The sequence below is a fragment of the Prunus persica genome, chromosome G6 (assembly GCF_000346465.2).
Source record: "Prunus persica cultivar Lovell chromosome G6, Prunus_persica_NCBIv2, whole genome shotgun sequence".
Lineage (NCBI taxonomy): Eukaryota > Viridiplantae > Streptophyta > Magnoliopsida > Rosales > Rosaceae > Prunus > Prunus persica.
The window spans coordinates 23,773,214-23,796,218 of record NC_034014.1 but is presented as its reverse complement, the minus strand read 5'-3'; the positions used below and the strand labels follow the sequence as shown (position 1 = coordinate 23,796,218).

Genomic DNA, 23,005 nt, shown 5'->3' with positions numbered 1-23,005 from the left:
CCCAACAAGATTTCAGTTTTCCGTTGATGTGCTTGAGATCCTTGTGTGAAGGAAACTTGTATTTTCTTGCCTGCATATACATTAGCCAGGAAGAAAAGCAGATTGGAAAATGAAACTAAAAGGTTATCAGATTAAATTTTTTGAAATCCTGAACTATCATCTAGCCTTCTGATAATTTTTCACAAATGTTTGCGCCCAGGACGCCTAGCGCCTAGGCGGGCGAAGTTTAATATGCAATTGATCTCTAATGCGCCTAGCTCCGAGGTTATCAGTTATGCTTACTGTTATACTTGGATACATTAGCCTTATGCTATTATGATCTCTAATGCTCATATTTTTAACATCTTATGAAAACTAATCATATCCAAGTATAACAGTAAGCATAACTGGCAATTGGGAAAAGAGATTGAAGAAGAAAACCTGTTCCTGAAGCATTTTCCCACTCCTGCTTTCAAATTCCAAGTTTTCTAAGATTGTTTCAGCAGCTCAAGGATAAAAGCTAGGGTTTGTTTGGTTGACGACAAGTTTGGTAAATGTGAACTTACCTTTGTGAAGCAATGTGAAGCTGAGAGAGGTACAGAGAGGGTCATGGACAAAACAAGGCACGCCATTCAAGTCTCAGTACTGGGTAGTAATAAACGACTCTCAGCCCGTATCATGAATTCTAAGCCTAAAGAAGAAGTATGTATGGGCCTGAAGGTTCAACAATGAAGGCCTTTGATTTTTTATTTTTTATTTTAATACAAGCGATATTGGTGGAGGGGATTCGTACACATAACCTCGGGTGCAGGGATACCAATATCTCACTTCGCATTTATTTTCTTACTAGTTGATGGATTAGTTGTCTTCTGTTGGGAATGTAAATCACTAAACATGAATGTATTACTGAAAAATACTTACGTACAGGTATAATAGAGTATTAAAAGTGAAAGTGCTAAATTCTTTATACGGATAATAACTCTGGAAAAGTAAAAAATTAAAAGGGCTCTAGAAAAAAAAGTAAATCGGCACCTAATAGAGTCTCCCAATAGAAACTCAGGTAATAGGCGCCTAAAGTAATGGATAACACTTTAAACTACTGTTATTGATAAACGAAAATCGGGGAAAAAATTTAAAAGAAAAAAAAAATCCCAGTATATATATATATATATATAGAGTATCGCCGCTCGGCTAAGTATAGCCGGGCAGCTATACTATTTATGAAAAAAAAAATGTTAGCTGCATAGCGCCGAGTTGACCACGTGTCAAAACTGTGCAGCCGCTCGGCTATACTATTTTATAAGAAATATTAATAAAATCGAGTATAGCCGTGCGGCTATACTATTTATTTAAACAAAAAGAAGATTGTATAGCGATTAGGCACCCACGTGTCAAAATACGTATAACCGCGTGGCTATACGTTTTTAAAAAAAATTAAAAAAAAGGGCTTCGTAGTGACTAGGCACCACGTGCCAAAATAAGTATAGCCAGGCGGCTATACTATTTAATTTTTTTTTTTTTAAAAAGAATAAAGGAACCTCCTAGTTGCATTATAGATACTAGCCTCTCAGCAGGCGCTTCCACGCATGTGAGAGGTTTTTTTAAAAAAATTCTTAATTATATTTTAGAATTAAAAAAAGATAATTGGTAGTTGTGTTCCATAAAAATAGGATCCATTATCTTATTTTTCTTTTCATTTTAATTTTTTTAATATGAAAAAGTATGAATTTACCATATTATCCGCATTTAATTAATAATTTCAATTCTTAATGTTTGCATTAATTAAGAGCATTTTTTGGTATTTTGAATGTTTTACCATTCTCTGCCTTTTACTTTATATATACTAGCTTCTTGGCACATGCGTGAAATGCTCACGCATGTGCCATTAGGTTTTCTTTTTTATTTTTATTTTTTTAAAATAAAAAAAATAACATGGGTAGTTATGTTCCATAAAAGTATGACATATTATATAATTTTGTTTTTAATTTTAATTTTTTTAAAATATAAAAGAATGTGAATTTATCATATTATCCTCATTTAATTAATAATTTCAATTCTTAATGTTTCAATTAACCAATGGTATTTTGATATTTCACCATTCTCTGCCTTTTGCTTTATATATATAGATATATTAATTTGCTAGTTTCAACATATTCAAAGGAGATATTAATCGGCCACTGTATAATTTTTTTAATATATTTTATTTTTATTCAATAATATGTGAGAATTATTGGTATAATACGTTAATTTTGTGTGTTTTATTGAAATTTTGTAAAAACATGTGTATTAAACATGAGAAATACGTACGTACATGTACAATAAGAGTATTGTATGTTTGTTTTTAAAAAAATGTGAATTTTATCGAGTCTTTAAGACTTGTACAGAACATGGATGTATTATTGAAAAATACGTACATACGTGTATAATAGAGTATTAAACGTGAAAATGCTAAATTCTTTATACGGGTAATTACTGTAGAAAAGTAAAAACTTAAAATGGGAAAATAGAAACTTAGGTAATAAGGGCCTAATAGTAATGGATAACGCTCTAAACTACTCTTATCGATAAACGAAAATCTGGGAACAAATTTAAAAGAAAAAAAGGTTCTCAGTATATATATATATATATATATATATACAGTCAGGGGTCCAAGAGATTTGTGGTCACTCACCGTTGGATGTAAATTCAACGGTTCACTCACTCTTGCACTTCTTTTAAGAAACTTTTTTGAATCATTGGATTAACATCCAATGGTGGGTGACCACAATCTCTTGGACCCCTGTGGTCCAAGAGATCGGGACTGTATATATATATATATATATAAGAGTATAGCCGCTCGGCTATACTATTTATTTATATAAAAAAAACCAGATAGTATAATATTTTTTAAAACAAATTTTTTTTAACAATCGAGTATCGCCGCGCGGCTATACTATTTTTGAAAATAATAAAAGTTAGCCGCATAGCACCTAGTTGACCACGTGTCAAAAAACGTATAGCCACCCAGCTATATTATTTTATAACAAAATATTAATAAAATAGCGTATAGCCGCACGGCTATACTAATTATTTTTTTTAAAAGAGGGCCCCCAGCGATTAGGTGCCACATATCAAAATACGTATAGCTGGCCGGCTATACTATTTTTTTTTAAAATTAAAAAAAAAACTGAGTATAGCTGCACTGCGATACTATTTTCTTTTTTTTTATAGAAAAAAGGGCTCACTAGCTATTAGGCGCCACATGTCAAAATAAATATAGCCGCGCGTTGAAAGGATAGTGAGTCTGTTCCCTTGCACCCAAGAGTAATTTAGATTATCACATCATGTATCTAAGAAAAATAAGTACCAAAATATCGTTCATAAGATTTGAGCTCGAAACCTAATCAAACAAAAGAAATGGCTAATTAATCATTAGACCAAAAGGTCAGTATCGTAGGGTAGCCTTTTAAAGACACAAATTTTTCACGAAAATGCTGCCACATATTCTTCCACTTAATTATATATATGGTGGTGATGCAAAAAGTAAGAAGCTGAGCCTTTATCTCTTTATGCCAATATTTCAACCTTATTAATCATAATCAATGTAATTATTGGGATTAGATTACTCCAAGTATCATCAACAATATATATATTATATAGAAAATAAAGTTGAAAGCTCAGTTGCTATAGGATTAGATACTCTTGTTATTTTATGTCGTGTGGAAGTCAACGTACCCACAAAAAAAAAAAAAAAAAAAAGATTCTTTGAAATAATGGCTGTGGTTTATCTTAGAATGTTTTAATGTGGCACTATGGCCACAGCATCAAAGTCGTTCAATTTATATTTATATAAGAATGTATTGAATCTTGTTTTCCACCTTTCTCCTTTTTGTCCAAAAGATCAGAATTTTGTTGCCAGTGCTGGCCAGGCCTTGACAAGGACGTCAAAATCTTATAGTAAATTTGGTTTCCTAATAAATATTTTCATAGCTAACGAGGTCTAGTTTAGTAAAAAAGGACCTTGATTTTCATGTCAGTGATCTCATATTCGAACTCCATGATACTTTGACGGTATATATCAATCTCATATGAAAAACACCCAAATCTTAATGCATGTCATTGTCAACAGCTAAGCTACTTAGTGATCACCACCACTCAGAAATAGCACTTTCAGAAGTGAACTGGAGAACCCTTGTCAATCTCAAAGTATATTTGTAAAGTGTGAGTGCAAGAACAATGAAAATTGACCGTACACGTAGTCTTGGCTTGGGTTGATTTGGGTCCCTCCCACTTCTTGAGTGCCAAATGAGTATTGCTAGCTAAGGCTTAGCTAAGCTTTAGTTATGTATAGAGCCGACGCATGAAAAAGGCAAAGCCAAGATTTAGCTTCGCCTTTCATGCACTCGAGGATTGAAGATTTGGTGACTTTACTTCCAAGAAGCTGACTGTCTGGGAACTGAAACTTACATAAAAATTCCCCAACTATGTAGGGATGGGGAAAGGTGGGTTGTTTATGTCCTATGATTCAGATATTATCTTGTTCGGTGATTGACGAGTTAGGACATATTGTATTCAATTAAAATGGATTAGTGTTCTAACTCATGTTTGATGAACTTAACAATAATGGGACTAGACTCATTAAACCTTCTTAATCACGAGTCTTTTGAACCTTTTTGTGATTAGTTTTTGGAGACCATCTTAACCACTTGTCCTTAGCTTTAATTTATCCTCTTGAACTAATTGATTTTGCATTTATTCTCTTGGTATAAAGAAAGCTTCGATTTCGCATCCAGCTTCTTACTTCTGAAAACCAGTCAAAGTTTGGCATTAATACAAAAGAAAAGGGCATCAGATTAAACGTGACTATTTCTAGATAAGGAATAGCATACTCGTCATGTGAATTAAAACCCCAACAAGATTTCAGTTTTCGGTTGATGTTCTTGAGATCCTTGTGTGAAGGAAACTTGTATTTTCTTGCCCGCATATACATTAGCCAGGGAGAAAAGCAGATTGGTAAATGAAACCAAAAGGTTATCAGATTTAATTTTTCGAAATCCTGAACTTAATCATCTAGCTTTATTATATATGATTTTCACAAATGTTTGTACTGCTATCGCTGAGTCAATGAAGTTTGCATCACAATTGTATGTAGATTGCAAGGAATTTATACCCAAGAATCTATTGCATTAAGGAAACTAGCTCTGAAATGGTATGTTTAGAACTCTGACGAGAGAGTGCTCCTCAGGTATCTGGAAATGAGCATGCATGAAAGAAGGTTTATTAGTGTCGTCCAACAACCACCACCCCTCTCCCCATCCCAACAATTTAATGTCAATGTGTAAACAATTCTATTTGAGCAGCCAATAAGGAAGTTGGGGGGAAAGTCAGAAGTAGAACTATACATGAAAAAGACAAAAAAAACTACTAATAAAAAAGAGAGGAAACCTAAAGTTCGAATCAGAACCTCTCAAAGTCAACAACTTTGTGCACCTGATCTGCACTACGCAAAGCAGCCAATGCCAAGTTTCCAACTGCATCAAATTAAGATGGACAGGTTAAAGATGATGTATATATTATCCATGAGAGAGAGAGAGAGAGAGAGAGAGAGAGAGAGAGATCAAAAAGTTGAACCACGATCCAAAATCCAAACTCTACCTAGCATGGTGAACTTCAGTAAAGGCCATATTATTTTTTTTGTCTTTCGGTTGGGCTCTATCTCACTATATACGAAATGACCAACTTCTCTTCCAACTCATAAATTTCGTTAAATGCTTGCTGCTCCTATAAGCCTAGCACTCTCCAACCAAATCCTAATACTCAAAAAATTCCTTGGAATACATTGCTTGTGACTGGCTATTGGTTATTTAAAATGATTGCAGCAACTCAACAAAGAAAGACTCTTAAAGATTCAGTCGAATAGACGCCATGTAACAGAAGAGAAACTGAACACACTATTCAGCCATATACAATTAAAATAACAGAGCAAGCAGGAACAATATGGTTGAAAGTTCCATGAAAATATGACTAAATAATAGCATCTTGATAGGCTTACTCTGTTTACCAAGAAAAATGGATTGCCTTTTAAAGTTTTTTTCTTTTCTTTCATGATCTGTTATACTCATGAGATATATTATCCAAAGGAAAGGGAACTTGTTAGTACCGTGGAAGAGATTCTAACTTGCTGAAAAATCAGCAAACTTGGGCTGAAGTTACCCTTCACACTGACTGGACTCATGTTGGAACACCCCAACCTGACATACGATTTCGAACCTTGAGAGGATCTAGTAATTCAAATACATCCTCAGCCTAATGCTATTATGCAATTGATCTCTAATGCTCATATTTTTGCTACTTGGAAAAATACGATTGGGAAAATGAAAAAAAAGGACCCGACCCGCCCAGGCCACCTAGGCGGGCGATTTTTAATATCTTATGAAAACTAATCATATACAAGTATAACAGTAAGCATAATTGGCAAGTGAGAAAAGAGATTGAAGAAGAAAACCTGTTCCTGAAGCATATTCCCACTCCTGCTTTCAAATCCCAAGTTTTCTAAGATTGTTTCAGCAGCTCAACCTCAAGGATAAAAGCTGGGGGCTTTTTTTGTTGACGACAAGTTTGGTAAATGTGAACTTACCTTTGTGAAGCAATGTGAGGCTGAGAGAGGTACGGAGAGGGTCATGGACACAACAAGGCACGCCATTCAAGCTTTCAACTTTGAGTCTCTTTCTTCCTACTTCCTTTCCTGAGCTCAATCTCAGTACTGGGCAGTAATAAACGATTCTCAGCCCGTGGTATGAATTCTAAGCCTAAAGAAGAAGTATGTATGGGCCAGAAGGCTCAACAATGAAGGCCTTTGATTTTGATTTTGATTTTTTTTTTTAATACAAGCGATATTGGTAGAGGGGTATTCATACACATGACCTTGGATGCAAGGATATCAATATCTCACTTCGCATTGATTTTCTTACCGATTGATGGATTAGTTGTCTTCTGTTGGGGATATAAATCACTACAAGAAAAAAGGTCAGCAGTGACCAAATCATGATTGGTCACAACTAGTGTCAAACCAGTGACCAAATATATGAGTTGGGTCATTAATTCTTCATGAGTCTTTAAGATGTGTACAGAACAAAGATGTATTATTGAAAAATACGTACATACATATATAATAGAGTATTAAACGAGAAAGTGTTAAATTCTTTATACGGGTAATAACTTTTGAAAAGTAAAAAATTAAAAGGAGACAATAAAAACTCGGGTAATAGCCTAATAGTAATGGATAATACTCTAAAATACTCTTATCGATAAACGAAAATAGGAGAAAAAATTTAAAAGAAAAAAAAAGGATCCCAATATATATATATATCGTATAGCCGCATAAATATACTATTTATTAAAAATAAATAAAAACCAAAAAACCCCAATAGAGCCCGGCGGCTATCATATTTTTTCATAAAAAATAGAGTATAGCCGCGCGGCTATACTATTTATGAAAAAAAAAGTTTGCCGCATAGCGGCTAGTTGACCACGTGTCAAAAAAGGTATAGCCGACCGGCTATACTAAGACATACAGCCGCACGGCTATACTATTTATTCAAAAAAACGACTTGTCTGGCGATTACGTGTCAAAATATGTATAGCCGCACGGCTATACATATATTTTTTTAAAAAAGCGGCTATACATATTTTTTTTTAAAAAGAACTCTCCCCCGTGTGACAAAATCAATATAGCCGCACGGCTATACTATTTTTTTAGAAAAAAAAAAACCCGAATGTAGTCACCCAGCTATACCATTTTGTTTTTGTTTTGTTTTTTTTTTTTTATAAAAAGAGCTCCCTAGCAATTAGGAGCCCGCGTGTCAAAATAAATATAGCTGCTGGTTAGACTATTTATACTATTTATTATTATTATTATTATTATCTATATATATAAAGCAAAAGGCAGAGAATAGTGAAACATTCAAAATATCAGAAAATGCCCTTAGTTAATTCAAACATTAAAAATTAAAATTATTAAATAAATATGGATAATATGGTAAATTCACATTTTTTATATTAAATAAATAAATAAATAATCAGATAATAGATCCTACTTTTATGGAACATAACTACCCATGTTATCTTTTCTTAATTCTAAAAATAGAATAAAAAATAAAAAATAAAACCAATTGGCACATGCTCACGCATGTGCCAAGGGGCTAGTTATTTTTTATAGAAGAGTTAGCCTCGCAGGTCCTAGTTGCTCACATGTCAAAAAAAGCATAGGCGCCCAGCTATATTATTTTTTTTATAGAAATATTAATAAAATCGAGTATAGCCGCTCGGCTATACTATTTAATTATAAAAAATATATAAATATTAATTTGCTAGTTTTAAAATATCTAAATTAGATATTAATCGTCCATTATATAATTTTTTAATATATATATATTTTATTCAATAATAGGTGAGAGTTATTTATTTAATAGATTAATTTTATGTGTTTTATTGAACATTTTGTAAAGAATATATGAATTAAATAGAAGAAATACATACGTATATATACATTAAGAGTATTGTACATTTGCTTTTTTTAAAAACACACTTTTTTTCTATCGTTTAAACACACTGAAAGTTGCTTGTTTTTAAACTAGCCCAATGTTGTTTATTATTAGTGACCACAAATTAAATAATAATAAAAATTAGGGGTGGGCGCGGTCCGGTTCGGTCCAATTCTCACCTCAAACCGGAATCGAAACCGGTATTATTTAACCGGTCCGGTTCGGTCCGGTTTAGGCAAAAAAAATTTTGAAAACCGGCCGGTTCGGTTCTAACCGGTTCCGGTCCGGTTCCGGTTTTGAACCGGATTATTAATTTATTATTTTTTTAATTTTTTTTTTAAAAAAAATTATTATAAATAACTTATTTTTTTAGCTTAAAAATGAACAAATAATCCAATTCATACATTTAGAAATTTTTTGAAGTTGAACTTGGAAAATTAGTGATTATAGAAGTTAAAAAATGGCATTAGATTTTAAAATTTTGTAAAAATATAAATATAAAATACATGACCGGTCCGGTCCGGTGCGGAGAGATGTAAAACCAGAACCGGAACCGGTTGGAACCGGTTCGGTCCGTTTCCGGTCCGGTTTGTTGACTTTTTTGGTCAACCGGTTTTTTTTCCGGTTTTTTTTCACCGGTTCGGTTCGGTGTTCCGGTTTTCCGGTCCCGATGCCCACCCCTAATAAAAATTATCAAACGAATGTTTAAGGCATTAATGACCTTTTTTAGAATTTTAAAAAAAGTTTTTTTTTAGTTCTACTAAACGAACCCTAAAATTAATTGTGTACACCATATGATCTAAGTACACCATAATATTTGAATCAAAATGTAAAATTAACTAAGTACACTCTATTTAACTATCAAAAATACCCCTACACCCTAATACACTCTATTACACAATACCCTAATATCAATCCTAAGTAGTTAATTATGAGTACAACAAATGAAACAGACCTAGATCATAATAGGCCAAGAAATTGACAAATTACTTATAATCTTTGGAAAAACCAAATCAGACACAAATCAAAATACACAGAGATAGCACAGGAAGCAACAAGAGACCGTTTACGTTTATACCCGAGATCCAAGAAAAGAATATGGGGTTAGCCCAAGACGAAGATCAAAGAGGCCAAGAAATCACACTTTCCTCTGCTTCTTTTTGGTTCTTCTGTGACCCCCCAAAAAAGACCAAGATTACTCCTGTTGTATCACTGGAATTCCCCCCTTTTTAAATATCAATAATTATATTGCTTGAATTCATTAGCAATCATAATCAGCCGATAAAGAGAAAAGTAGCCTTCCGGATTAATAGATCAGTGGATCTAGGTATAAAATTATCAAACCATTGAAGTCTACAACAATAAAGGGTATTGCAAAATAATGGGCTTGATTATCATATTTTCTCTTTCTCTGTTCTTCTTCGTGACTCTTGCATACTTCAATACTTCCAATCCAATCCCATTCTCTTCTTTCCTCATTCTTTCTCTTCTTTTATGTTTGATTAAGATAGAATATGGTGAGTAGGGTGTATTTATTTAAATTATATTTGTTCTACGATTCAATATATTTATTTTAGTCATTTTATATTAGAATAAATTAGTAATTCAATAAATAATTTGATAGTAGGTGTGCTTAGTTAATTTTAATATTCATTTAGCATCACTCTTTGTTTTTCCTTCCGTCAACTACAGTAGCTCCTCCTTTACTTTTGTCGAGAGAAAACTACAGTAGAGTAGCTTCTTCCCCAAAATTCTCTGCTCTGATTTGAACCATAGAGTTAACGCAGAGGTTGGGGTTTCGAAAACTGATAGATGGATGGGTGGGTTTACGGTTTCTAAAATTGAGAGACGGAGTGGTGTGATTGCTATGAAAGTATGCTAAAAGTACAATATGAAATTTCGATTTTGAGTTGTGATTCCCAAAAGCTTGATGCCCTAACTTCCTAATTGGTGTTGCAGATGCATGCTTCGATTTGAGAAACGACGTTGAGCTAGTGAGATCCTATTCTGAAAGCAGCTTTTGAGACCATGAGCTCCCCTGGTAAGAAATCTTGGATCTCTGGCTGTTTGGTTTTCATCTTGATGTTGCCTTTGTTTACTCTTTTTGGTGACTTTTGCTTATGCTCTCTTGCTCTGATTTATTCTTGCTCTGATTGTTTCATTTTTTTTAATCTAATGCTTTCTGTGGTATGGGCAGCCATCTTTTGTCCGTTTAATATCATCTCTTGAGCGTGTGAAGTTAAGAAGTTGAGCTACTACATGGGTGAAGAAAGAATTAAAAGAGTTCGTCAAATCTTGTTTAAGCTGTATTCACCTATCAAGTTGGGTTCTTTCAAAGGAATTTTGATATTGAATTATGGAACTTATGCTTGATGTGCTGAATTGCTATGAAATTCTGTCTTTTTTTGGGATATGAAATTGTCAAACGATCAATTAGTAGTGGACGTGAAATAGTTATTTGATCAGGAAATATCATCTTAAGAGTTATGTTCATACTATTTTGGGAAGATGAACAATACTATTTTGTACTTTCGGTTTCTTCTCCTATTTTGTTCTTATTATATGTTTCTTTTCAACATGCCTTTCATCCAGTCCTGTTTTTAGCTCAACTATGGGAAGTTGAAGGTTTGTTCATCAGATTGTTTTTATGCTTAACTGAAGTCTTAATTATCTTTGATTTGAGATATGGCTCTGATTTAAGTTTCGAGTTTCATGAATTTTTATTATTATTGTACAATTCTTTAATCAAAATGTCATTTGCTCTACATCTGCACATGGGTGGTTCAGTCATTATTTCTCTATCAGTTCTGTGTTTCATGAATATAACGATTGTATACAAATTTTTGTTTATTTTTCATTTTCTTATGAAAGAATCAGTAATATCATTCTATTATTCATTGATGGTATGCAGATTCTATATTTTTGTTTTCACCATTGGCCATCCATACATGGAATATCCGTTAGTGCACACTTTTAGTGCAGATTAGTGATTTGATCTGCATGTTTAGCTGAAATATGTGTATGGTAGACAATAGAGAAGGGTTTGAGCAGAAGGTTCATTGTATTTGGTTGTGTTTGTTGGAATGGGCTCATAAGCATTAATACATAGCAAAGCATCAAGAGGGCCCTTCTCAACAATGGATAAACTTTTACTAATTCAGGATGCAGAACATAAGGTTGATTGTTAGCTTTGGCTTGAGTAATTAGTGCAGGTTGTGCTAATTTTATGATTAGAAAAGCACTCGTGTTTCAGGTTCTTTTCTTTGCGTTGTGTTGTATATGTAATTGCATTTTGACCGCTAGACTCTTGTGGTTGACTTTTACCTAACACATTTTAATATTTTTTAACCGGCAAAAGCCAATTTAGGATTGTGAACCTTTTATGAGACAACGCACTCATAAGAATTAAAAGTCATTATGATTTCATTCAAGTTTAGGGAAATTTGGGATTGTGAACCTTTTACTTAACACATGTTATTTTTCATGCACAATGCTTAATCTTCTCATATCTTCCATTGCTGCCATCTTACAGCATATCGTTCAAAAGCATGAACCTCACTTTTGAAGGATGTGATCCTGCTCTGCTTAGGTGCATTGTGATTCCTCCGGATAATGAACTTTCTGAGTCTTCCTCAGTAGCTCACTCCTACTTTAAAAGGGGACATCAACACTAGAGGTATATATGCAATTACTAATCCGAACAGTTCATTAATTTACACGATTTTTCTTCATGTTTTGAATTAATTGCTTGAAAGATTCAGTTTAGCTGTTACTTGCGTGGGCTTTCTTTCTGAATTCTACTCAATAAATATGGCCATGTGGAGATTATCCAGTTTAAGTCTTTTATTCCTTTTAACAATCCTAGTATAAACCCTTGTGCTGGACATTGCAGAACTGTGTTTAGACTCTCTCTTATTTGTGTGTTCTGATAGTCTAAATTACTTCAATTTTTTCATGCAGATTCAGGAAGCAGTCAACGAAGGTGTGGTCAAACACGAGATATTGAGCAAGAGATGTGCTGGTTGAAATACATTTATCAATTTATTTTTAGATTTTGTATTTGAGAGATGTATGTCTTGTGAATTTGTTGGAGGAATGTTGATACCTATACAGTTTTTGGAATGATATATGATACACATTGTATTGGGTATCATGATTTTATCTTTAGTAGACTATTTATGAAGAAAAAAAAATAGATGTGAGTTTACATAAAGAGTAAAATATGGGCAAGTGATCAGGTTTTAGTGACCAAATTGAATGTTTTAGTGACTAAATAAAAAGCCTTTAGTGATGAAATTTGCGGTCACTAATAGTAGTGACTAATAGAGGTAGTCACTAATTGTTTGCGTTTCAGTGACCAATATTTGGAGTTGGCTACTGAATAGAATTTGTGACAAGCTTCTACCACCATTATTTAGACACTAATTATATTCAGTGACCAAAATCTTTACTTTTTGTGACCAACTTGATGGCCATTAATAAACATTTTTCTTGTAGTGAATCATGGTTTAAGGTGAATAATAATGTAGTAGGACTGTCTGGTTGCCTGTCGGGCCCACTGAAAGCTGAAGATATATAATATAGTAAAAATGATATTTTCCTTTTGTAAGTAGGAACTTATACTTTCCTGTCAATCACGGTTTGATGTATGTATGTAAATTTTTACTGTATATGTATTAAATTGTGATTTGCAAGAAGAGAAATGTCTCCTTACACGAAAGGAGACAAGTAATGTCTGCTATTTATCATTATATGGGTTATTTACTCAAATGGTCCTCAAACTTATACCCGAGTTGCATTTTGGTCTCTCAACTAAATTATTCTTTCAAATGGTCCACCAACTCTTTATTATTTAGTGAATTGGTCCACCGTTACATTTTCTGTGAGTTTTAATCATGTGAACTGCATGTGAGGAGAATCGGAAGGGTAAATGCGACTTTTTACATAGTGGAGTTTTCGTTTCCCTTTTTCTTCTTCTTCTTCTTCCTCTTCCCTCCCTGTACAACCAAATGACAGCAGTGCTGAAAGACAACTAGTTGGCGTCGGAGAGATGACAATGACAGTGGCTTCGTTCAGATATGAATTCTCCGACTTCGATGGCCAAGGTTGCGGCACTCGTTGAGCTCTAAGACAAATTACAATGGTGGAGCCGACTTGTTGCACAGCTAAATTGTAAGAAATAGGAGCAGAGGATTGAGGGAGAAGGCACATGGGTGCCTTGATCAATTTATGGTATTAGATTCCTCTCGCTGGAGTTGCAAAAATGGAAAAGGAAAAAAATAGTTTCTCTTTTGTTGCTCTGTAGGATGGATGTGGGATGAGATGAAGGGGATATTTCTTGTTTTTATTTATCACTTGTTTTTTTATCTGTTCTTCATTAAGAGAATGAAGAAATTTATGTTTTCTCCATGATGAGAGAAGAGAAGAAGGCAGAGCCACCCCCACCCCCACCAGCCCTAGCCCTCACCCTCTGCGTCCTTCCTCTATCTCTGTTTTAATTAATTAATTATTTAGTATTTTAGTATAAATTGGCAATTTTAACCCTCAAATTAACAGCAATATAGATGGAGTGTAATAGTATGATTAATCCGCTGATTAATAAAAAGTTGATAGATTATTTGAACGAATAATTTAATTAATAACCATTTAAAATTCGGATATAAATTTAAGAACCATTTAAATAAATAACTCATCATATTCTATCATATTGTATCGGAGTTAGTTGGAAATGGTCCATCATCATGACACCAGTATGTGGAGCCCTTAAGCCGATAATGTGGAGGCAAATTTATGGTTTCTTCTCATATGCAGATGAGTTTATTATTATTATTATTATTATGAGTTGGCATGGTTGGAAAACTTGGAAGTGTGTAGAGGTTTTCAAGCCTAGATGGATGGAACAAGTGATGGAGTTTTTGATTTCGATTTCTCCAGGCTGTCTTGTAACTATTGTGTCCCCAATAATACGAGGGAGATGCCTTTGGTTCCCCTTCATGAGCGTTGCTCCTATTAGGATCAGCCACGTTTGGCATCAAAGAATCTTTATATGTTATAAGAACCAATCACATTCATCAACTTTAACTTTAATCTGCATTACCAAGAAATAAAACAATTAAGATGATACGTTTTCAATAATTTATTTTTTTGGGTACGAGCCTACGAGGTTATGGCATACATTATACATATCACTTAAAACTCTATAAAGACAATTATAAAATCAACAACGCAATGATACAACTTGAAAATATTGGATTGGATTAGCGTCAACCGCACATAATCTATTTCCTCTCCATTTCTTAATATGTATTTATATTCTCTATTTATAGGCGTAATTGCAACAATTCTCTATTTATAAGTTCAATTAAAAATTTGACATAGTCGCCAATAGGGTCTAATCCAATGAAAAAAGGTCGTGACTTGCATATTAAAAGTCTCGTATTCGAATCCTCATGATATTATAGTTATGTGTGTATGAGAAATCTCTCACTAACGAAATTGACTAACAACGGTCATTGGAATAGGAACACGATTTCTTTTATTATGAGAGAGGTGCATGAGTGAAAATTTGGTTCGGGAATAATGAAAACTAATTAATTAAACAAGTTGAACTTGAGTTGATAATTAAGAGGACCATTAAATGAAAAGAGTCAAATCAATACTGCGAACCACAGATTATGGCCAATCAACACACTAATCCTGAATTCAACTAGATGGATTATCCGACGTCTACTGATTGTACGGCTTCCACGTCATAATCCCATCAGTCCTGCCCACGTGGCAAGAGGGACTCTTCACCCACACTTACCAATTTCTCCAACCGAGCGATTTCAGCCAACAGTCTTAAAAACATCACCAAAACCACTGCGGCACTGCCTATCAATCTCAAATCTTCATTTGCAATGAAACAGTTCCCAGTGGGGACCACACGCTTCTGTCAGATCTACAGTAACGCCAAATCAGCCACGTTGCTCCATCATTTTTTAAATATTATCTTCTGATACTTATTAGATTCCGAATATCGAGCCGTTGCTCTATCTGTCGGTCCCACACCAACCAACGGCCTCGATTTTCCACTCTCTCTCCTGGGTGACTGGCGGTAACGATAACTTGGTTCATCATTATAATTATTGGCGCTTTTTACAGTTGGACCCCCGGTAAAAGATTAGCTGGAGTTGAGAAGCTTCCTGGTGTCGACACGTGTCTCCTCTTTCGTCGGTGCCCTTATCGCTGTCCATGTTGGGCTACTTGCAGAGTGTTTTCTTTTATTATATTAAACCAGATCTTATCTTCTGCTTCACTTCACTCAAAAAAAAGCTCCCAGTAGCCCTAAAATCCCCAACTTGGATATCCAGAATTTTCAATTGGATTCTAGGGTTTCTGAATCGGCTCCCAAAATTCACCATAATTGATGCCACTCTCCTCCGCCATGTAATGTAGGGTTTCAATTTCAGCAAATATGGATTGGGTCTGGTACGATACGAAGCCAGCAAAAGTTTCAAAGAGGGTGTGGCTAGTAATTCAAAAAACGATGGGGCTCCTCGTGGGTGGGAATCACACCTCCTCCAGGTTTTGCACTCGCTAATCTACTCTCTCATTCTGTGTTTGGCTTTTTCCCCTCGCAAAGTTTTCTTATAGAATTCTTTACCAATTAAACAAAGTTCCCAACTTTACTCTTTTTGATCAAAGAACCGATCTTTGATCGAGAAACCCCATTTGCTTGCGTTACGATTTGGGCCGTATGTTTCAGAGCCGAATTTTCAAAATGAAGACAATGATGGATTTAAAGGCTCTGAAATCGCAGATCCTTCATGGGTCTTTGGCCAGGCGTGTGTTTTTCCGCGCTTTCTTTATCGCCGCTGCCATGTCCGTTATACCCTTGATTCACATTTTGTCAGGACCCTATATAACAATGTTCACTTTTGTGAATCCGGGTGACTGCGCCTCCGAAATGGGCCATACCCATGTCGACTTGGCCCCGGGAAAGTTCAACTTTCAGAGTCGTTACCTGAATCCCTTTTGGGGCTCTTTTGATTCGGACCGGTGCATGCAAGATGTGAACTTGACTGTCAGTGTGGTCAGAGAGCTTATGGGCAAGCAGTTATTGAATTATGGTACAAAAGCTCTCTGTATTGGAGAAGGCTCCGCCTCAACCGTGTTGGCGTTGCAAGATTTGGGTTTCCCCAATGCTCGTGGTGTTTATGAACGCCGGTTCTTCTCACTCAAGCGCAAACAGTTCGTTTACGAAATTGACTATGAGGACAAATCTTTTGATTTTGTGCTCTCCAGGGATCTAGATAAGGTTTCTGTCCCTGCGCTTCTTGTGCTCGAGATCGAGCGTGTACTTAGCCCTGGTGGGATTGGGGCAATACTTGTGGGTAGCAGCATTTCCGCCCCGAATAGCTTGATTAGGTCTGCCACCCCAATTTCTTCGTTATTGAAAAGTTCCAGCGTTGTGCATGTTAACCACATCGGTAACTTCACTTTGGTTGTGTTCAAGAAAAATTATGAAAATGCAGGGCTTTTTGAGAAGTATCGCCTTCCGGCTGACTGCCAATCTCTCACAAACAATCGACCTTTCATTGGGAAAATGGAGCCTCTTGTGAAGGAAAAGCCAGTCGATTATGGAAAGAAGTTCAATTATTTGCCTAATATTGTTGATCTTTCCTCAAAGAAGCGCTTGGTCTATGTTGATATTGGGGCAGCGGAGCACCTGAACTCAAATGCTAAAAATTGGTTCCTGCCCTCTTATCCCGTCGAACGCAAAGCTTTCCATACTTATTTTGTTGACCACAACACTTCTGTTCTATTGTCCTATGTCAAAAAGCCAGGAATCACCTTTGTTTATCATCCAGGGCTGGCTGGAATTAAGGCTCAAGTCAATGTTACAACTGATGGAGAAACAGAGCCATATGTGGGAGATGAAGGGTTTGATTTCCATGCCTGGTTTAAGGAAACAGTGCAGTTTGCAGATTTCGTGGTCCTAAAGATGAATGCAGGGAATGTAGAACTGAAGTTCCTCACGGAGCTGTTTGAAAGTGGAGCCATATGCTTTGTAGACGAGCTGTTTCTTCATTGCTCCGGCAGTGTTGATGCAGGAGGTGCAATGCCGGTGGACTGCATGGACATCTTCGGAAGCCTCCGTAGCAGTGGTGTCTTTGTCCATCAGTGGTGGGGAGACGGCAACCCTGTTGATGTTCTGTGATCTGTTGGGTTTGATCATGTTTCAACCGTGCTGTTGTGTTATGTTGTTGTTGAACTCGGTAAGTTACCATGTAGGATGTGGGGGACATTAATAGTCCCTACATCAAAAGTTGCTTTAATGGTTGGGCACTTAGGTTAAAATAAACAACCATTGTTATCTTGTGTGGTGTGTACTGTTTAAGTACTTTGTGTAGGATGAAAAACATCCAAGTTGTTGCTTCATGATTGGTTGGCCATTTGAGCTTTCCAACTTGGTAACTTATTAATCGTATGTTCTATGTGTGTTTTATATGATTTGCCTTTGATTCTTGTTCTTGAAAACTCGTTTAGAAATGCTTTCTAGGCCCCGCCGCCGAAGAACTTGATATGCTTAAAGTGGTGGAAGGAAGACTTAACCCTTAATCTGATTCAATCTCCTGTTTATCTTCTTATAATTATTTGTTTATGCCGTAAGCACAGCGTGGTGATGGACTTTGTTATGAGCTTCATGTTTTTACCCTGCAAATGAATGCAAAGTTTCTTTGCTTTGTTTTTTGGCCCTCGCCTTTGTGCTCACCCTGGCTTAAGTATGACCACTTTGTTGGCATTATTTCAGGGCTTACAACTGCTCGAGGATTGAAACAATCAGCGACTTCACTGGCTACAATCAACACTAGAAAGTGATACACCCATTTTACCGTTAGAAAGAAGTAGACTAACATAAACTGTACATAAAATGTAGAACCAAAACTGCACATAAGCTTGATTATAGTTTCAAGTGAAGTTTCACTTTGTTCCATATAGTTTCAATTGTCGCGATTTAACCTCTGTAGTTTACTGATTGTTGCAATGTGAGGAAAATGGCTTAACTCAGCCACTATTTCAACGGAATTAGCATGTGTGTGGGTGGCGTTTTTATACCTCCCAAAAGGCCAATTTACCCTCTCCTATTTCGCAAGCAGGCTAATTATGTTGAAGAAATGGACAAAATTAAGTCATTTAATTGAAACCACAACGATCAAAATGAAACTTAGCGAAAACTAGGAGACCAAAATCACACCTCTTGAAAGCCAATCACAATCTACTTGAAAATGCACACTTGGAGACGACCTTTGAAAAAAAAGGGACCATGGCAGCTTTAAGAGACTTAACACATCCATCCATGTTTGCTGATATAAAATAATGATAGTGATAGACGATCTACCGCACTAAATTGTTGTCATTAGTAGCAATTATTTAGCGCCATTAAGTTCACTGATTCATATATGGCCACAAAAAGTTGATAATGAAACCTCTCTTCGACTTTTGCTAAATTGTGATTAAGCTGTTTTGCCGTCAGTGGCAAGTGCCTGATTTAGTAATTTCACCTTACCTTAAAGCATAGAAGCCTCAAGTTACCTGCTCACCTGTGGAAACTACAAAAATGTGATAAGACAAACTCACTTCAGACCCCCCAAAAAAGTAAAATGGACAAGAAAAAAACTAGGTCTTATACTTCTCTTTGCCCAGTTGGAACTGGAAAATTTGTGCCAAATACTGCAAATGATTATCTACATTAACCTTTCTTGAAAGAAATAATTACAACAGTAGAAGCAAACCAAATGTAGAACATGTATATTTATGAAGCATTGCCACTTGACACTTCATACAGCATATAACTTGCCTTTTTGATTCTTGAAAAATAAATGAGGAGGAAGAAAGGAGGGGGTGTGGAAGGAGGGTGCCATTAACCATACATAATGCTAGTGGCAGAACACATCCTCTCATTCCTCCAGACCATTGTTGACCTTTATCTCCAAAAGCCTCTCAACTGGTTGTCGGCAAATTGGGCAACGGTTTGTCTGGAATCTCAAAACCTTGGCACACCCACTGCACATGCACTGCAGCAAGAAAGAAAATCCAACCAATAATCAGCCAAGAAGAATTTCTTATTCATGTTGAGTGAATTTCATTAGTTTGTCAAGATGATAACTCGATGGAAGCACGTTAATGTAACCTTTTAAAACCTACAAAGATCCTCAGCTCATTCCATTTGCAATTGTGACAAACTTTGAAAAGAAGAACAGGGAAGTATGATTACCATGTGTCTGCATGGAAGAACAGTTGTGTCCCGTGGTTCAGACAGGCAAATGACACATTCTTTTCCTGGGTCATTCCCGTCCAAGTCACCCTCAACTGAATTACCAATGCCATATATCTCCTGTAGTTCATACCTCATCCCATTCACCCAAAGAATCTGCTTGACAACCCTCACCTGGAATTCACCTTTCTCCCTCTCAAATATGGCCTGAGTTATCTGGGAGTTCGTTGTCACAGATACAGGGTTTCCCTCTGACCCATCCTGGTTAGGTGAGGATGCCTCTGCCTTTACAGCTATGGGATAGATATCCAAGTCCGTTACTTTCAGTAATTCTGTCTCCTCAAACATTGAGAAATTAATTCCAGTTCCAGAGGGCTGTCTGAACTTCTGGCCGAGACCTTGTTGAAAATGTACCGTCACAGGTGGAAGGTTAGACTTTGTTGGTGTCAGGTTACAGTCCTCACTTTCTTTCGCAAAGAAGATAATGGTGATGCTGTTTCACAGAGCCATATATTAAGATTAAAAATAACCAGATGATCAGATAATGTTAAAGAACATAAAAATTTATGGATCTTCTTAATAAAGCCTTGTCCTCCAACAGTTATGCATGTAAATCAAATGAGTTATCAACACCTTGGCCAAAAAAAGATACCACTACTACAATTCCACATGGAAATGTCATCACAGCATGGTATTTGAGTATGATCTGTGATGCATAAAGTATCATTCCTTGTGTACCTCAAACAAGGGAAATATACTAGGCTGTGGAATTTAAGTACCAAAAGAATATACCGAGCTGAAAGATTAGATGGCCACATATATGAGAACAATTTCTTATATCTCAACACCACCAAAACCATATAGAAACCTAAAGTCCTCACATCATCATCTTATATTTCCCAATCGACATTTCTGAGGTAAACACCCTCATTAATCCCTATTCACCAGTTATAAACGAGTTCCACAAATCCTTATTGCTAAAAGATAATACTGAGAAAAGCAAACAACTCATTGTCACCAATCACGCTCTTATCCCATATGAATTTTCTAGACACTTATGCCCTTTCACTTCAGTAAATGTTCCCCGAGGCAATTTTACCTATTTTATATACTATAATCATCACTGAGATCATAGATGACTGAAGGTCACTTGATACATATTGTTGGTTTGCCACAGTTCCAAAAACCTTGGTAAACCAACAACATTTATCTTAGTATCATAGAATATGATTCAAATCCTGAAAACTGAAAGATAAGAATTTATGTTAAAATTCATCCATTTGGATCTTTAGGGGTAGGGAAAGGTCCACATGTTAGGGAGAGTGTTAGAATATTTATAAAAAAAAAAATGGCTCGCATCCTAACAGCTTAAGCTTTTGGAAACAATTAGAACTGAAAAACCAACAAAATCAATCATTGGTACACACCATCAAGTCACCTATCCATCCTGTTAACCTATCCATCTTGCCTTCTTCAGAAGCAATACAAATGGATCAAGCTAGAATGGCAATCATCACTTCAGAATGGTGATGAAAGTTATATGCTTTTCAATAACACTTGGATTCTCATCAAAATTGTCTTCCAAACTTCCATAACTAGTAATCTACTATCCAATAAACTGCTACTTTTCCAAACTGTCTCAATCCTACAAGTTCAATCTCCACATTCTACCAGTCCAAGCTAACACAACAAAATAAAAACAACCAAACCAATAACAATAAAGCCCAATTAAGCTAATCCCACATAAAACCAAATATCAGCCCCCAATTAGGCATTTAATGCAGAAACAAAACAGAAGTTAGTGAAAAAGCAAACTTCAAGTTCAAGACAAAAGCTTTAAGCTTCATATGATACCTCCCAGCAACCGTGGCATCAAAAGTAAAAGAGACAAGGACGCTTCCAGGGTTTTCCTCATCGGGCTCGACCTTGAGAGATTCCTTCTTCAGATTCACATCGTTCCTTATAGTAACCGCCTTCTGATGCTCGACATACGGCGTCGGAGCCTGCATTACAGGACCGCACCGGTACCGGCCCCCGGCCCAATTTGGATGGGCCGGGTCCATATGCGGGTGGGGCACACGGTGGTGATGATCGTACGGAGCAGGCAAAGGCATCGGCATAGGCGGCGGCGGGTAGTAGCCCGGGTAGTACTGTGGCGGGTTCGGGTTCGGGTTCGGATTATGGTTCTGGTACTGAGTCGGATACGGGGTAGCCGCGGCGAATACGTATCGGTTTGGAGAGATTTCGGGCTGAGGTGGCGCGGGAGGCGGCGGAGACGGATGGTTTTGGCGGGCCCCATGTCGCCGGCGGGCGCCGTTGCTTCTGCTGCCGCTGTTTCCCATGTTGGGTTTGGTGGTGTTGAAATTTTTCTCGGGAAGCAAACAAATTCAGCCTGAAAACCTTATGTTGTGTTACCAGACAGATTTAGAAGATGTGAAAGAAATTTTTTTTTTTTTTGCTCAGAGAAGATGTGAAAGATTGGAACTTTGTTTTTGTTTTTCTGTTCGTGTGCTGTTCCAAGTGAAAGAGAAATTTGGATACTAACAGAGGAGTACAAAAATTTAAAAAAATAAATAAAAAACTAATAATAATATATAGGAAAGGGACTTAAAATATAAATAAATAAATAAGAGAGAGAGAGAGAGAGAGAGGAATCTTGTAGAGTTATGTAATAATAATGGGTGGGTGGAGATTGGGTGGAATGGGTTGCGTAAAGCTCCACCCAAAACACCATCCATAATTCCATATGAGATGATGGAAATTGAGACCAGAAAGAGTTTATGCTCCACAGCTAAAGCTAACAGCTTTTTCCTTTTTCTAATCTGTGTGTGTATCAACTTTATTAGATTACACATGAATTCCTCAGACCAAGAAGAAAGAAGATAAGATTAAGTACATGAAAGAGGTTGTAATTGCCAGAATAAACTCTATTCACGAGCTTAATTTGTATCTGTTCTCGTGCATCATGCATGGAGAGGGAGTGTCGAGTGACTCCAACCTTAACGCTCTGGGCGAGTGTTCGCATAAGTCTCCCGTTGCCCGGAGTTCTTCGGAATATGTAATGTAAGTTGATTTTGCAAGGACAAGTTCTAACTGTGTACTTGACATATATATGTTATATCTGCGCATGTTGAAGCTAGCATCATATTCATACCATGCATGCATGTATGCAATTGTCTTGAGGAAGAAGAATACAAGTTGGCTTGCTTGGGCATGTGACTCATGATTCATGATATGCCTGATT

At 36.1% G+C, this 23,005-nt stretch overlaps 2 protein-coding genes and 2 long non-coding RNA genes across 7 annotated transcripts; 2 read left to right on the top strand and 2 right to left on the bottom strand.

Annotated features, from left to right (window-relative positions):
- LOC109949882 lies at nt 5,034–7,825 on the bottom strand. The gene is made up of 3 exons (XR_002272192.1): nt 6,464–7,825; nt 5,423–5,489; nt 5,034–5,207 (listed from the first exon to the last, which is right to left on the bottom strand). It is a non-coding gene; the product is annotated as an uncharacterized LOC109949882 (long non-coding RNA).
- On the top strand, nt 10,140–12,714 carry LOC18772120. 4 transcript variants are annotated; one of them, XR_002272399.1, is made up of 5 exons: nt 10,140–10,374; nt 10,461–10,542; nt 10,699–10,807; nt 12,034–12,177; nt 12,462–12,714. It is a non-coding gene; the product is annotated as an uncharacterized LOC18772120 (long non-coding RNA). The 4 variants fall into 4 exon arrangements; XR_002272398.1 differs by having other exon boundaries at nt 10,699–10,822; XR_002272400.1 differs by having other exon boundaries at nt 10,141–10,374; nt 10,699–10,784.
- LOC18772429 lies at nt 15,964–17,993 on the top strand. The gene is made up of 2 exons (XM_020566038.1): nt 15,964–16,067; nt 16,249–17,993. The coding sequence occupies exon 2, from the start codon at nt 16,264–16,266 to the stop codon at nt 17,701–17,703; it is 1,440 nt and encodes a 479-aa protein (XP_020421627.1). The 5' UTR covers nt 15,964–16,067; nt 16,249–16,263; the 3' UTR covers nt 17,704–17,993.
- LOC18773866 (probable E3 ubiquitin-protein ligase LOG2) lies at nt 19,149–22,322 on the bottom strand. The gene is made up of 3 exons (XM_020566127.1): nt 21,616–22,322; nt 19,762–20,254; nt 19,149–19,561 (listed from the first exon to the last, which is right to left on the bottom strand). Exons 1-3 carry the CDS (start codon nt 22,101–22,103, stop codon nt 19,445–19,447), a joined length of 1,098 nt encoding a protein of 365 aa, XP_020421716.1. The 5' UTR covers nt 22,104–22,322; the 3' UTR covers nt 19,149–19,444.